Source organism: Mytilus galloprovincialis, chromosome 11, assembly GCF_965363235.1.
Source record: "Mytilus galloprovincialis chromosome 11, xbMytGall1.hap1.1, whole genome shotgun sequence".
Taxonomy (NCBI): domain Eukaryota; kingdom Metazoa; phylum Mollusca; class Bivalvia; order Mytilida; family Mytilidae; genus Mytilus; species Mytilus galloprovincialis.
In genome coordinates, this window is record NC_134848.1 from 51,090,001 (window position 1) to 51,103,075 (window position 13,075).

At 32.4% G+C, this 13,075-nt stretch overlaps 1 protein-coding gene across 1 annotated transcript; it reads left to right on the top strand.

Annotated features, from left to right (window-relative positions):
- Nucleotides 1-436: 436 nt before the first annotated feature.
- Nucleotides 437-9,039, top strand: LOC143051210 (uncharacterized). The gene is made up of 4 exons (XM_076224189.1): nt 437-1,264; nt 3,671-3,852; nt 5,277-5,403; nt 8,211-9,039. The coding sequence occupies exons 1-4, from the start codon at nt 843-845 to the stop codon at nt 8,971-8,973; spliced, it is 1,494 nt and encodes a 497-aa protein (XP_076080304.1). The 5' UTR covers nt 437-842; the 3' UTR covers nt 8,974-9,039.
- Nucleotides 9,040-13,075: the final 4,036 nt, after the last annotated feature.

The following is a 13,075-nucleotide window of genomic DNA, read 5'->3' on the forward strand; positions in this document are numbered from 1 at the left end:
TTATTTATTTTTGTCTATCTTAATCAAAGGAAATATGTTTATTAGTTATGACAGCCATAAGAGCATTTTACACAGGTATGACTACGTATCTTAGGACAGCTTTGAATCGTTAATTCGCATAAGGTCAAACAATACGTCATTGGAAGGCGACTGCAATACACATTCTGAGGTCACACAGGTTCATACAACACTCAGTCCGGCTGTGGGCGGAGCTTTAAAGCGATATCAGTATAGTATACAGATACAGCATAGCGATATATGTAGGGCTGTTAGGCTGTAGGGCTGTATCTGTATAGTAGGACACCATATTGCAGGATAAAACCGGATCACTATCCTAGTCAAGTCGAAGGAGAGATATGGCAAGCCGTTCTCGTCAAAACTATGTTTAAACCATTTTTCGAAAAATTTACACACTGAGAATTTAAAAAAAAACACACTGAGATTAAAAAACTTAAAAACACACACTGAGAATTAAAAATTACACACTGAGATTTCATAAAGACGCACTGAGATTACAAAAAATGAAAAACACACACTGAGAATTGAAAATTACACACTGAGATGAAATAAACTGAAAAAACACACAGTGAGAATTGAAAATTACACACTGAGATTTCAAAAATACACACTGAGATTTGTATGCATATTACTTATGAATATTCATGAGATGAATAATTCAACAGATTAATATCTTGGTCAACCAAACTCTTGTCACATAAAAATATCATTCGGAACACCTCACGTTACTTTCGTATCTCCTCGTCGGTGTCATTTCCTGTCAAAAAATTTCCAGGAGGTGAAAAATATATACAGATGCATTAGAACTCTCGAGTTTCCTTATTATGTCGATCAACGATACAGAAGATTTAGGGGAATTCTTCACATCTTTATTGAATGTTTTTGAAAATACTAATCGTAACTTAAACAGACCTTGGACAGCTCACGACATAACCTTAATCGAAAACATCAGTCGTCGACTAGAAAGTTGTTTAGAGATATTAAATGTTATGCTTTCTGTGCTTGATCCGGGGTCAGATTTAAATCTAACTATTGAAACCCTATACTCAACTGGACATGATCTTTTTGGACAAGCAACACAAATGCTACATACTTTGAATATTGAAGAGGGGGTTAATCATGTTAATGATGAGGGCGAAGACGCTTTGCTGTTCGCAGAAACATCCACAGGACGACCAAAGTACAATTTAAATCAATCAATTATGTATTTATATGAAAGTGGGATGTCATGGAGCAGAATGGCAAGGTTACACAATATTTCTAAATCATTCTTAAGCTACATGTACATGTCCATGTACCTCATTTTATCATTTAAAATAATATAAACATGATAAAGGGGGTCTGATCCCGCTTATTGTTTTGTCAGATTCCTGTATACCCGCTTATCATTGTAGAAATAATGCTTGTAATTTCACGTGTCCCGCCCAACTTCATTTCACGCTTAATAATTTAACTGTCACCCTTACAAAAAATCGTCCAATCCCGCATCACGCTTAGACCCCAATGAGACCTACATGTACATTTTTTACTATATAAGCAGTATAAAAATAACATATGCTGCTCCTATATACTATAAGAAAGCAATAGTGGTGTGCACTTTAATAATTTCATTCAAACTGGTGATGAACCAGCTAAGCACCCACCTTTTTTGCATCAGTTGTAATCCCAAATAAAAAAATGACATGGCAGTACATGCATATATATAATTAATCCCTTACTGTGTCGGTTACAAGCTATTTAGACTTATGTTAAACTGTTTTATAATCATGCTGACTCTAAATAAAGTTTATGTATTTATTTATTTACCAAAAAATAGGCTACTTGCAAACATTTGCTGCAAAATGCTTATGGAGGCTCGCGGGTATAAGAATTTCAGAAAAAAATTAACATTAATTTTTCATTACAAATTTTATTTATTACCTTAAGTAGTTGTTACTTTATCATATGGTACAAAAATCAATTTTTTGTGGCCCCAGGTGACATTTAAAACTTGGATATTATTGAAAAAGCTCCAAATTATCTCCCTTTGGTGCAAAACTGCCATTTTTTGACATTGAAATTGAAATATTTTTTTAACCCATCGGTGACCTATATTTTTTATTGCTGTTTTCGAATAAGCTGTACATAAGCTAAATAATTGTAAAATTTAAGCGATTTCTGTAATTTAGTTCTTTTTTTATTCCGATATTACCGCTTTTTCTCCTATTAGTTCAACAGAAAAAATGGACATTAACAAAAATGTATGCTTCTTTCGAAGGTGGATTGTGAGCGTAAATGAACGGTGACCCCATATTTTTATTTCATTTTTCTATTTACATGATTTAGTATAAGATAAATTTCATTTATAGAAAAATATAGAGAAATCCTATATTAAATAAAAAAATTGATTTAGACCCGCGAGCCCCGTTATGTTTGCAAGAATATTGCTGCTAGCTGCAAACATTAGTTTCATAGGATTTATCAGTTTGTTAGTTTTAAAATGCAATGAAGTACAAAAAAAACAAATACAATGTATGATGAAAGTATAACAAACACCAACTACATTGTACCAAAATACAGGCTCCTGACTTTTGACAGGCACATAGACATGAATGTGGTGGAGTTAATCATGTATGCCAACGCCTAAGCCCTTCTCCCTTTTCCTTGACTGGGGACAATGGTCCATCAGCATGCAATACTAAAGCCTTATAGCCTGAGATTGCTCTGGTGGTATTTATAGCACTAATAAATTGCTTTTTGTCCGTCCTTCCAGTCTTGTTAGCGCTCTCACATGTACAGTTCTTACCAGATTTTAATGAAAGTTATATCATAGGTTTATATCAGCAATGTCTTGGACGAGTTTGATCATCAGTGTCGATCAATTATTTTTAAAAGAGTTATGCACCTTGGAATCATTAACTATATGGAAAATTGCATCGTTAGCTTTCTCATGCATGTGTACAATTTTTGCCAAATTTTTATGAAACTTATACCACAGATTTATATCAGTAATATCTTAGACGAGTTTGAAAATCAGTGTCTATCAATCATTTTTAAAAGAATTATGCACCTTGGAAACATTAACTATATGGAAAATTGCACCATTAGCGCTCTCATGTGTACAATTCTTTCCAGAATTTTATGAAACTTATAACATAGGTTTATATCAGCAACATTCATGACATTGACGTGTTTGAAAATCAGTGTCGATCAATTATTTTTAAAAGAGTTATGCCCCTTGGAAATAATGATTATATGGAAAATTGCATTGCTAGCGCTCTCATGTGTACAATTCCTGCCAGAATTTTATGAAACTTATATCATAGGTTTATATCAGCAATGTCTTTGACATTTTCAAAAATAAGTGCACTGTAGTTATGCACCTTGGAAAAATTTATTATAACGGAAATCACATTGCATTTGCTCTAAATGCTTCATTTCTCTAATCATGCTAATTAAGATATTTATAAATTGTTATTAAGAACCAAAAAAAGACTGTTTGTTTAGTTATTGGCCTTGGATAGATAAAATATGTGCAACGTGGGGGACATTGGAACTCTGTTTTTTTTTTATATTTTATTCATCCCTAGAGAGTCTTTCAATTATTGATGAAATAGGGACAAAATGCATAATATTGTTTAATTATAATATACCAACCTGAATATTATTACAGTTGTCTCCAAGTCTCATTGTCTACTATCAGAAGAAGGAGAGATGAGCTTGGTTTAGACCCCTCTAATATGCATAGATTTTCAAGAATCAGCAACAATGACTTGGACCAAGAAATTATCACAGCACTCCAATTCACACCTAATGCCGGAGAATCCTTTATACAAGGCAGTTTTAGGGGAAGAGGTAATAAGAATAATTGTATATATATAATTTTAAATCTACATATGTATTTGAATTGAACTGATATATATGGTATATAATTGTATAATAGTAATCAGTAGTTACAGATCAAGTTTGAGTTTCATTCTAGTTGATCCAATTTTTGACCTTATTACAACCATTGCACTTAGAAAATTTTATGCACTTTGTGGCATCAAGTGAGCGATTACAGACTCTTTTGAGCCTCTGGTTAACCTCACATATAAACCCAAAGGGTTATATGAGCTATTGCCATCACTTTGTTTCTGTCGTCCGTTTGTTAACTTTTTACATTTTAATATTCTCGGTTTCAATTCCACTGCAAAGTTGGCATGAATCATCCATAGGATTATATCTGATGACCTTGACCTTCAACCAACATGGCAACTGTTACTACATGTATATTAAAATAAAACATAGGTGTAAAATGCATATATTAGGCTTATTTTAACTATAATTCAATGAAAAATCTTTTCTGAAACCACTGGAACAATTGGATTAAGTGAAGCTTGACCCAGATAAACAGGTGAGAGGTCTTGGCTCCTCTTATGGAATACTGGATCAGCCTCTTTTGTGGCATCAACTTATGTCAAGAGCAGAACATTGTGGATTGCATTGGTTATAATAATTCTGAAACATTAAAACAACATGGGTAAAAGCTCAATACATTTAGATTTCACAATCTGGCATCAAAAGTATGAACAGCCATCATGCCTCCTATATATACATGTATATACTCTGAGTGTTACCATACTATTTTCTGATATATATACCATTTACATATATGTTTAGCGATCAAACCAAGAATTTTACTCATGTACCCATAATCCTAGAATACATGAATCAAGGGAGTGTTGCCTATGCATATCTTCTAATCAGTTTTATTAACTGTATTAAAACAATTTCAAAAGAAAATAGTCTTAAAGTCAATTGATTGTCCAGTAATTGATGGTAGATGATGAAATATACATGATATATGAGGAATATTTCAGTAAACAAAATTTAGCAAGAAAAAAATATATTTCTAGCCATTATTGTATGGTTCCCACTATATAAACTGGATGTCCCAGGTCTTCCAGCTGATACATGTGCATGTACAATGTATGTTTTCACTAGCCTTGTTTTCACTATAGCCTGAAAATGGAAGCTACTACACAAATGTAGATCAGCATGACAGACCACATTGGGACATTAGTAGCTCTGGACTCTTTGATCCTATTTGTGAACTAGACCACATCCCGAGGCATCAGGGTACAAACTCTAGTTCAATACCGTATACTTTATTCCACAAAACACTGATTCAAGAACAATGTATAATATTGTTACCAAGTATGGTACATTTGTAAGTGTAAACTGTGTTAAATGTATAGTATGTAAATGTCAGTAATAACAATGAACTTTGTTTATAGGAATTAGAATACAACGATGGCGATTAAGAGAAAGACTTAATGTAATTGACCCTGTTGGTAGAGCACTAAGAAAAAGAAGAGCAATTCAAAGACGTGTATACAATGTAGAAGGAATAAATCATCTCTGGTTAGTGAAATTTTTTAAAATGTAAATGTTAAATAATGATCAACAAGACAATTTTTTTTAGGATGACCACTTTAAAAAAACCAAGTCACAGTGACCTATTTTTAAAAATCAGGTCACAGTGACCTATTTTTGTATCTTTTCCACATTTTTAATAAGTGTGATTCATACCTGTCAACTCACAGTATGAATATAAATGTACAGATTTGATTTTATCATATTATCATTTGCTGAATTAATAATTATTGTCCTAATAACAGCTAGAGCATGTTTATAGTTCAAATACCAATGTCCCTTTATCTATTCTACTTTTCAAAAAAGAAATTATGGTCTTCTTAAGCAAATATAGGCAGACATGTTTTTGACTTTGATGCAGCCTTATTCGCCTATTAATTAATTCCATAAATTTGACAGCTAAACACCAAACTATCAAACAACATTACATTCTGTAAGATCAACATATAAATGAGATAGCTGTACAGGTATATAAAAATCTAAGTTGATTTGAAAAAGTTATAAATTTTTTTAAAGGTGACCATTTGAATTTAGTTTAAACTTTAAATTGTAGCTTTTTTAACCTATTAACTTAAATCCATAAAAATGAAAGCAAAAAAAAAACCAAAGTAATAAATAGCCTGACATTCAGTAAGACCAATATAAAAATGATATAGCAGTAGAGTTTTATGAAAATGGAAGTTGATTTGAAAAATTTATGAAAAAATTTAAGGAGGACTATCTTGAAATAACCTAAAACTGAAAATTTGAGCTTTTTCTTAAAACCATAAGAATGACAGCAACACACCAAACTACCAAACAACTTGGCATTCTATAAGATCAATATATAAATGAAATATTGCTGTCCTATTAGTGCTGAAGACCAAATGACCAAATAACTAGAAGTCCTATCAAAAATAAAGTAAAAATAAATGTGTGTCCTTCTATTGACTATGTTTTGCACCAGTCCCAACCCACCAATAAATATTGACCGGTCCCTTACCGAATTACTTTTGACAAAATACAGATGGAGTTTGATAATGGGGTTGTGTGCCCTATTGTTTAAACCAGAGGCTCCCAATGAGCCTGTATTCGCTCATCTTGATTACAAGTGACCTCAACAAAAATTGAATCATTTTGGTCTTGGATGGAGGGTGGATCTATTGGACACAGTTTTTAAAGGAATTCATCTAAGGACCATCCAGGCCAACTTCATTTTCAATTGACTCAGTAGTTTCAGAGGAAAACATTTGTAAATGAATTTTTTGTCAAAATATGCCTACCAGTAATTCCCTTAACCAACAAAAAATTGGCAACAGATTTAACAGACCATTTTTGTCTCGCCTGTGACAAATTGCTTTCCCACACCGATGCCATCAAATTTTATTGAAAGACCTTTGACAAGGCAGGTGTCGGCTGACCTTGACCTCATTTTTATGGTTCATTAACTCTGTACATTAAGGAAAAACTTGAGGTCAATTTTTTGTGTTTAAGTCAGTTTCTCAGTAAGTAGGCATGATAAGTCGACAGTATTTGGTATGTGAGAGCCTCTTCATCTGGTTATCTAGACATGCAGTCATGGAATGCCTTGCTTATGCTGAGAGTCATATTTTCACTAAATTTTAATGAATACATGAAGTATAACTTTATCTATAATAACTCAGTTTGCCCTGTGCTGGACTATGCATCACAACAATGCAATCTAGAAGCAGGTGACTCCCCCACTCCCTTGCATTACAGTAAATAGGATAACCAAGATGGCCATCACTGCTGTACTTAATTTAAAAAAGGTTGATAGTGGTATACCTCCTCCTCACATTTGAAAACTGTGTTGAACATGTACTGATTTAAGTGAAACTATAGCTACCAAGTCAAAATTTGAAAATGGTTTCTTGTTTGTATTCAGTTGAAAAATATAAGTAACCATTTTGAAAATTGGGTTTTCCACAGAACTCTTTACAGATCTCTTTGATTAGGAATAGTAATATAACAATATGAAATAATTTATTTCCCTCAGTGTTGCTCTGAATAATATAAAAAAAATATTAAAATGACAAATTACAAAAAGTTGCAGAGTATGTAAGCAAACAAGATCTAAAAATATACCAAAACTTTGTAATAGATCAGATTAAGTATGCTTAAATAGTACACATTTTTGTATGGGGGCCAGCTGAAGCCTGCCTCTGGGTGCGTGATTTTCTCGCTCTGTTTGAGACCCATTGGTGGCCTTGTGCCGTTTTTTGCTCTTTGGTCAGGTTGTTGACTCTTTGACACATTCCCCATTTCCATTCTCAATTTTATTATTAGATATGTGCGCATGCAATTTGTGTGTAATTTTCAGTTTTCAGTGTGCAGTTTTCAATTCTCAGTGTTATTTACTGTTTATTTAATCTTAGTGTGTTTTTTTTTAAATCTCACTGTGTATATTCAATTCTCAGTGTGTGTTTTTTTTAAATCAAAGTGTGTAAATTTTCTTAAAATGGTTTAAATATAGTTTTGATGAGAACGGCTTGCCATACTATATAGTAGACTTGTAGGTGAACATCTTAGTTTAAAAAAATATTGACCCCTTCTGATATTACCAAAACTTAATTAAAAAAGTTGTCAAAATTGAATACACTTGCATTTCCTTTACTAAAATTTAAGGGTCACTGATGCTTTTTGGAACTTTATTTTATTGATTTAAAAGAAAAGTTCTTTATACAAAAACTAAACCTTTCACAATAAACAAAGGGTGAAACATGTTTCACTAGAACAGGTACCTAAAGTGATTTTATTATATCACATGATTCATGAGATTTTCTTTTTCTTTTCAGGCATGTTGATACAAACCATAAGCTAATAGCTTGGCGATTTGTGTTTCATGGATGTATTGATGGGAAAAGTCGTCTCATTACATATCTGAATATAGCAGATAACAACAAAAAAGACACAGCATTGACATTTTTCAGAATTGGTGTTAGTAAATATGGCTTGCCATCAAGAGTACGTGGAGACTGCGGAGTTGAAAACACAGATATTGCCAGATTTATGAACAATGAAAATGGAGATGGTAGGGGTAGTTTTATTACTGGTAGAAGTGTACATAATCAGAGGATAGAACGTTTGTGGTCCGACATTAACAGAACTGTAACAATGTATTATCAACACCTTTTCAGTCATATGGAAAATATTGAAGTATTGAACAGCAATATCGAGTTGCATGTGTATGCTTTACATTTTGTATATAGACCTAGAATTGAGAAATCTTGTGCTGAATTTGTTGTTCAGTGGAATAACCATTCACTACGAACTGAAAACAATATGTCACCAATGCAGATTTGGTATTCATTATGTGGTTATTCTATGGGTGATAGAATGACAGAGGTTGTAGTAGATATACAACAATATGGAATTGATTGGGAAGCCCCTCATGCAGCATTAAATCTCAACAACAATATAACAGTGCCAGAAAATTTGTTTACTTTATCGGATGAAGCCAGAATTTACCTTAATAATCAAGTGCAACCTTTAACAGATGATGGCAATCATGGCATTAATCATTTTGTGAATGTTGTTAGATATTTAGAGACCTTTTAAATTACAAGATGTATTTTGAACAGCATCCAGATTATTATTTGATGATAGTAAACAAGTAGATTTCTTTTTGTACTGTATTAATCTATTTTTACAAGTGTTAAAGGGCAATAACTCAACAAAAATACTCTAGTTAAACCCGAGAGCAGTATGACTATGTAAGTCCTAATATGGTAAAAAACAAGCATGCAAAGTTTCAAAGCCATCTTTTTATATGTTGTGTATTGGTTAATGGTAAGGTATAACCTTACCTCGACCTCATTTCATGGTTCATTGGTCATTGACATCTAGTGTTGGCCTTGTGAATAATGGTATACATCTTTCTGTCAGGTTGGTTTCATAACTACTGATTTACTCAATCCTTATGTACCAAATTTTGGTACTTACTTCATATGGTTGGGGCAAACACCTATTGTTTTTAGAGTCAAAGTTTATTTTAGATACCCTAAATATCTGTTATGATGATATTTGGTATGATTTATACACAATTTCTATGTATGTAATTCAAACTCTGCTTATGTCTTATGCATCAAACTTGGATACACACTTCATGCGGGTTGAGCAAAGAGAATGATTTTGGGTCAAAGGTCAAGGTCATATTCACTTTATTTCGAATTATTTAGTGAAAGAACATTATCTTTATAGCGGAAAATGACATTTTTTCTCACCTTTCCTTGTCAGTGAATACAAGGTTCCATACCACAAAAGGAAGGTTGGGATTGATTTTTGGGTTAAGGTCCCGACCGTTTAGAAATTAGGGGCCAAAAAACAAGGATTTTCTGGTTTCCGGACAATAACTGAGTATAAGTCTATGGATCTCTATGAAATTGTACCACAAGGTTCCATACCAAAAAAGGAAGGTTGGGATAAATTTTGGGGGTTATATGGCCCTAACCATTAAGAAATTAGGGGCCAAAAACAATACTTTTCAAGTATTTAATCACAGTCCAAATTCAGAGCTGTATCAAACTTGAATATTGTGTCCATGCTTGCCCAAACTGTTCAGGGTAAGACTTCTGGGGTCATATCAAGCTGCGCCCTGCAGAGCATTTTATTTCATTTTAAAGAAAATGTGACAGAAACATAAACTTTAAATGGCATTTTCAAACACTAATCAATATACATTAAAAAGTAAAAAAAACAAAAACATTGATGAACGATTTAGGCAAAACATTACAAGTGAGCGATTCAGGCTCTTCACAGCCTCATGTTATCACTAGTCTACCTGTATATCTGTTTCATGCAGATACTGAAGCTCAAACCTAAAAAAATGCTCCAGTTAATACTCCCGATAGTGCAGTCAATATCAAGAGTTTAAAAATTGTGTTTGTTCATGGTTACTATTTCACCCACAGGTATACACAGTCTAAAACAAGGCTGTTTTATAACTTTGATGCTAGGCAGGCAAAACATTTGTCTGTGATATCTATTTACGATCATTTTTTTTTGGTTTCCCCACTGTAACTTCAGTGTGTCTCTACCTTTAGTCATCAAAATTTCCCACACTTAATATTTTGGAGGCAAATGGTAAAAAAATCAAGGTCATTACCACTAAAACCGATTTTACTCATTCTCTTGCTTTCTGTGCCATTACTTCAGTTGGGCTCAATCATTTACCATCAGACTATTACAGAAAGTATGCATCTTGGGTACTACTGAACAAACGTGCATCAACTTTCTTACTATGACCTATATTATACGGTTCAGCAAGTCTGGTTATGTTTTGGGTTCAGGTCCATTTCTTGGATACTATACATATAGCAATGAATGTCATCACTGGATACATGTTGGGGAATACTGAACATTCTTTCCATATAATGGCAAGTATGACCTACATGTTGGTTTGTATTCTAACCATTTCTAAGCAAGGCACCTGTCTTTCCCACTTTTAAGTCACACAATAATTTGTTGAGTATGACCTATATTTTATGCTTTAATTCATTTATGGCATTAAGGTCCATTTCTTGGAAAGCAAACATAATAAAAGTGGATACATGTTGGTTAGGTTCGGCATTGCGGCTAAGTTTTAACTGCGCTTCTGCAGTTTTGTAACAGATATTGTCCGACCTTTCAGGTATGCAGTTGGTTTTTTTAGATTCTTTTGAAATGTCTATCTTGAACTTCAAAGCCAAGGATAAAATTTGTGTACCAAGAAGAATATTTGTACCAAACGTTGTTTTTGTTGTAAATCAACCATACCAAATCGATATCACAACCTACCAGAATTTACCCTTTAATGTTTTGCAAGTTGGCCATATATTATGTAATTTATTTGATTATGGTCACTTCCTGTTTATTTTCCTTGACTCTGCTGATACATGTAGCACACACAATTGTTGTGATCAACATTGACAATGAGACCAATAAATTGATAGAAATGGAATATGATTTGAATTTTGTATGGCAAGCAGTTCAGGTGCAAAACTATTTGTACACCCTTTTTTCGAAATAAAATACAGATTTCAAAACCTAAAATAACACTGAGAAATCGAAATTATACATCGAGATTGAAAAAAATAAAAAACACACACTGAGAATTGATAATTACACACTGAGATTAATATGCAAATTACTTATGAATATTCATGAGATGAATAATTCAACAGATTAATATCTTGATCTCAAGAACTCTTGTCATAATGAATTGCGATTCCTTCAACCAACATTTGTAATAAATTTCAAGACTTTTAAACATCGCTCATATTCATAAGTTTGTTGCCTATAATTCAGATCATTACTATCAGTGTATCACAATTTTTTTTAAATCTCAGTGTGCTTTGCTGTAATTCTCAGTGTGTAAATTTTTCAAAAATGGTTTAAACATAGTTTTGACGAGAACAGCTTGCCATGATTTGGTCTTGCTTGCTCACAGTTACTTGAGAAAATTGTAAGTCTACAACAAGGACTACACATTATAACAACACCATTTTCCCATGCATTTTTAAGGTAGGTTTACACTGCACTTTTATGGCAACTGTACTACATCGACAGGTGCATGATATGCTTACCATACAAAAATTCTGATTTGGTCTCATTTTTTGGTAGAGTTCTTGTATCTCTTTTCTTATGTACACTTGTACTGTCAGATATTTGAATAAGGAACCAATTTTAAAATTGTTTACAAGTCCCACATTAATTCAATAAACACTTTTTTGTGCATAAAAAGCAAGTTTTTAATTTCAAAAAATAAACTGGATACCAATACACAAAGAACACAAATTATATGGAAATAGTTTGATCTGATAGACAGCATCTCTTTTGATTGAATTGTCTATTTTCATTTTCACATTAAAACATATGTACATATTTTTACAACTCCCTACCTGTTTATATTGACCATTAACACTTTATTTAATGTGTAGGTCACATTGACCTACATTTTAAAAAAATTACAGAGCATCACCCAAGTAGTTGTGCTGAACCTTGAATCTTCACTGGTTACATAGAAAATAGCTATAAAATTGAACTATGAAAAAAATTTAAAATTGCCCTTTTTCAACATCCCCTCCAACTTACTGGGCCATATTTAATTTTGGACCACATCAAAAACACGAATCCGAGAGGACAATCCAAGGAATGTTCAGCAAAATTATGTTGAATTTGGCAGAGTGGTTCTGAAGATTAAAATTTAAAAAAATTAACTGACATATTCTAGACGACAGACACCAAGTGACGGTAAAAGCTCACCTGAGATCTTAAATAAGATCTGCAAACTAAATTTTACTAAGATTAAACAAGACTAGAATACTTGAACATAAAGTTGTAAAAATAATATTTGACAAAACAAATATAAGATTAAACAAGACTAGAATACTTGAACATAAAGTTGTAAAAATAATATTTGACAAAACAAATATAAGATTAAACGAGACTAGAATACTTGAACATAAAGTTGTAAAAATAATATTTGACAAAACAAATATAAGATTAAACGAGACTAGAATACTTGAACATAAAGTTGTAAAAATAATATTTGCCAAAACAAATATAAGATTAAACGAGACTAGAATACTTGAACATAAAGTTGTAAAAATAATATTTGACAAAACAAATATAAGATTAACATAAAGTTGTAAAAATAATATTTGACAAAACAAATATAAGA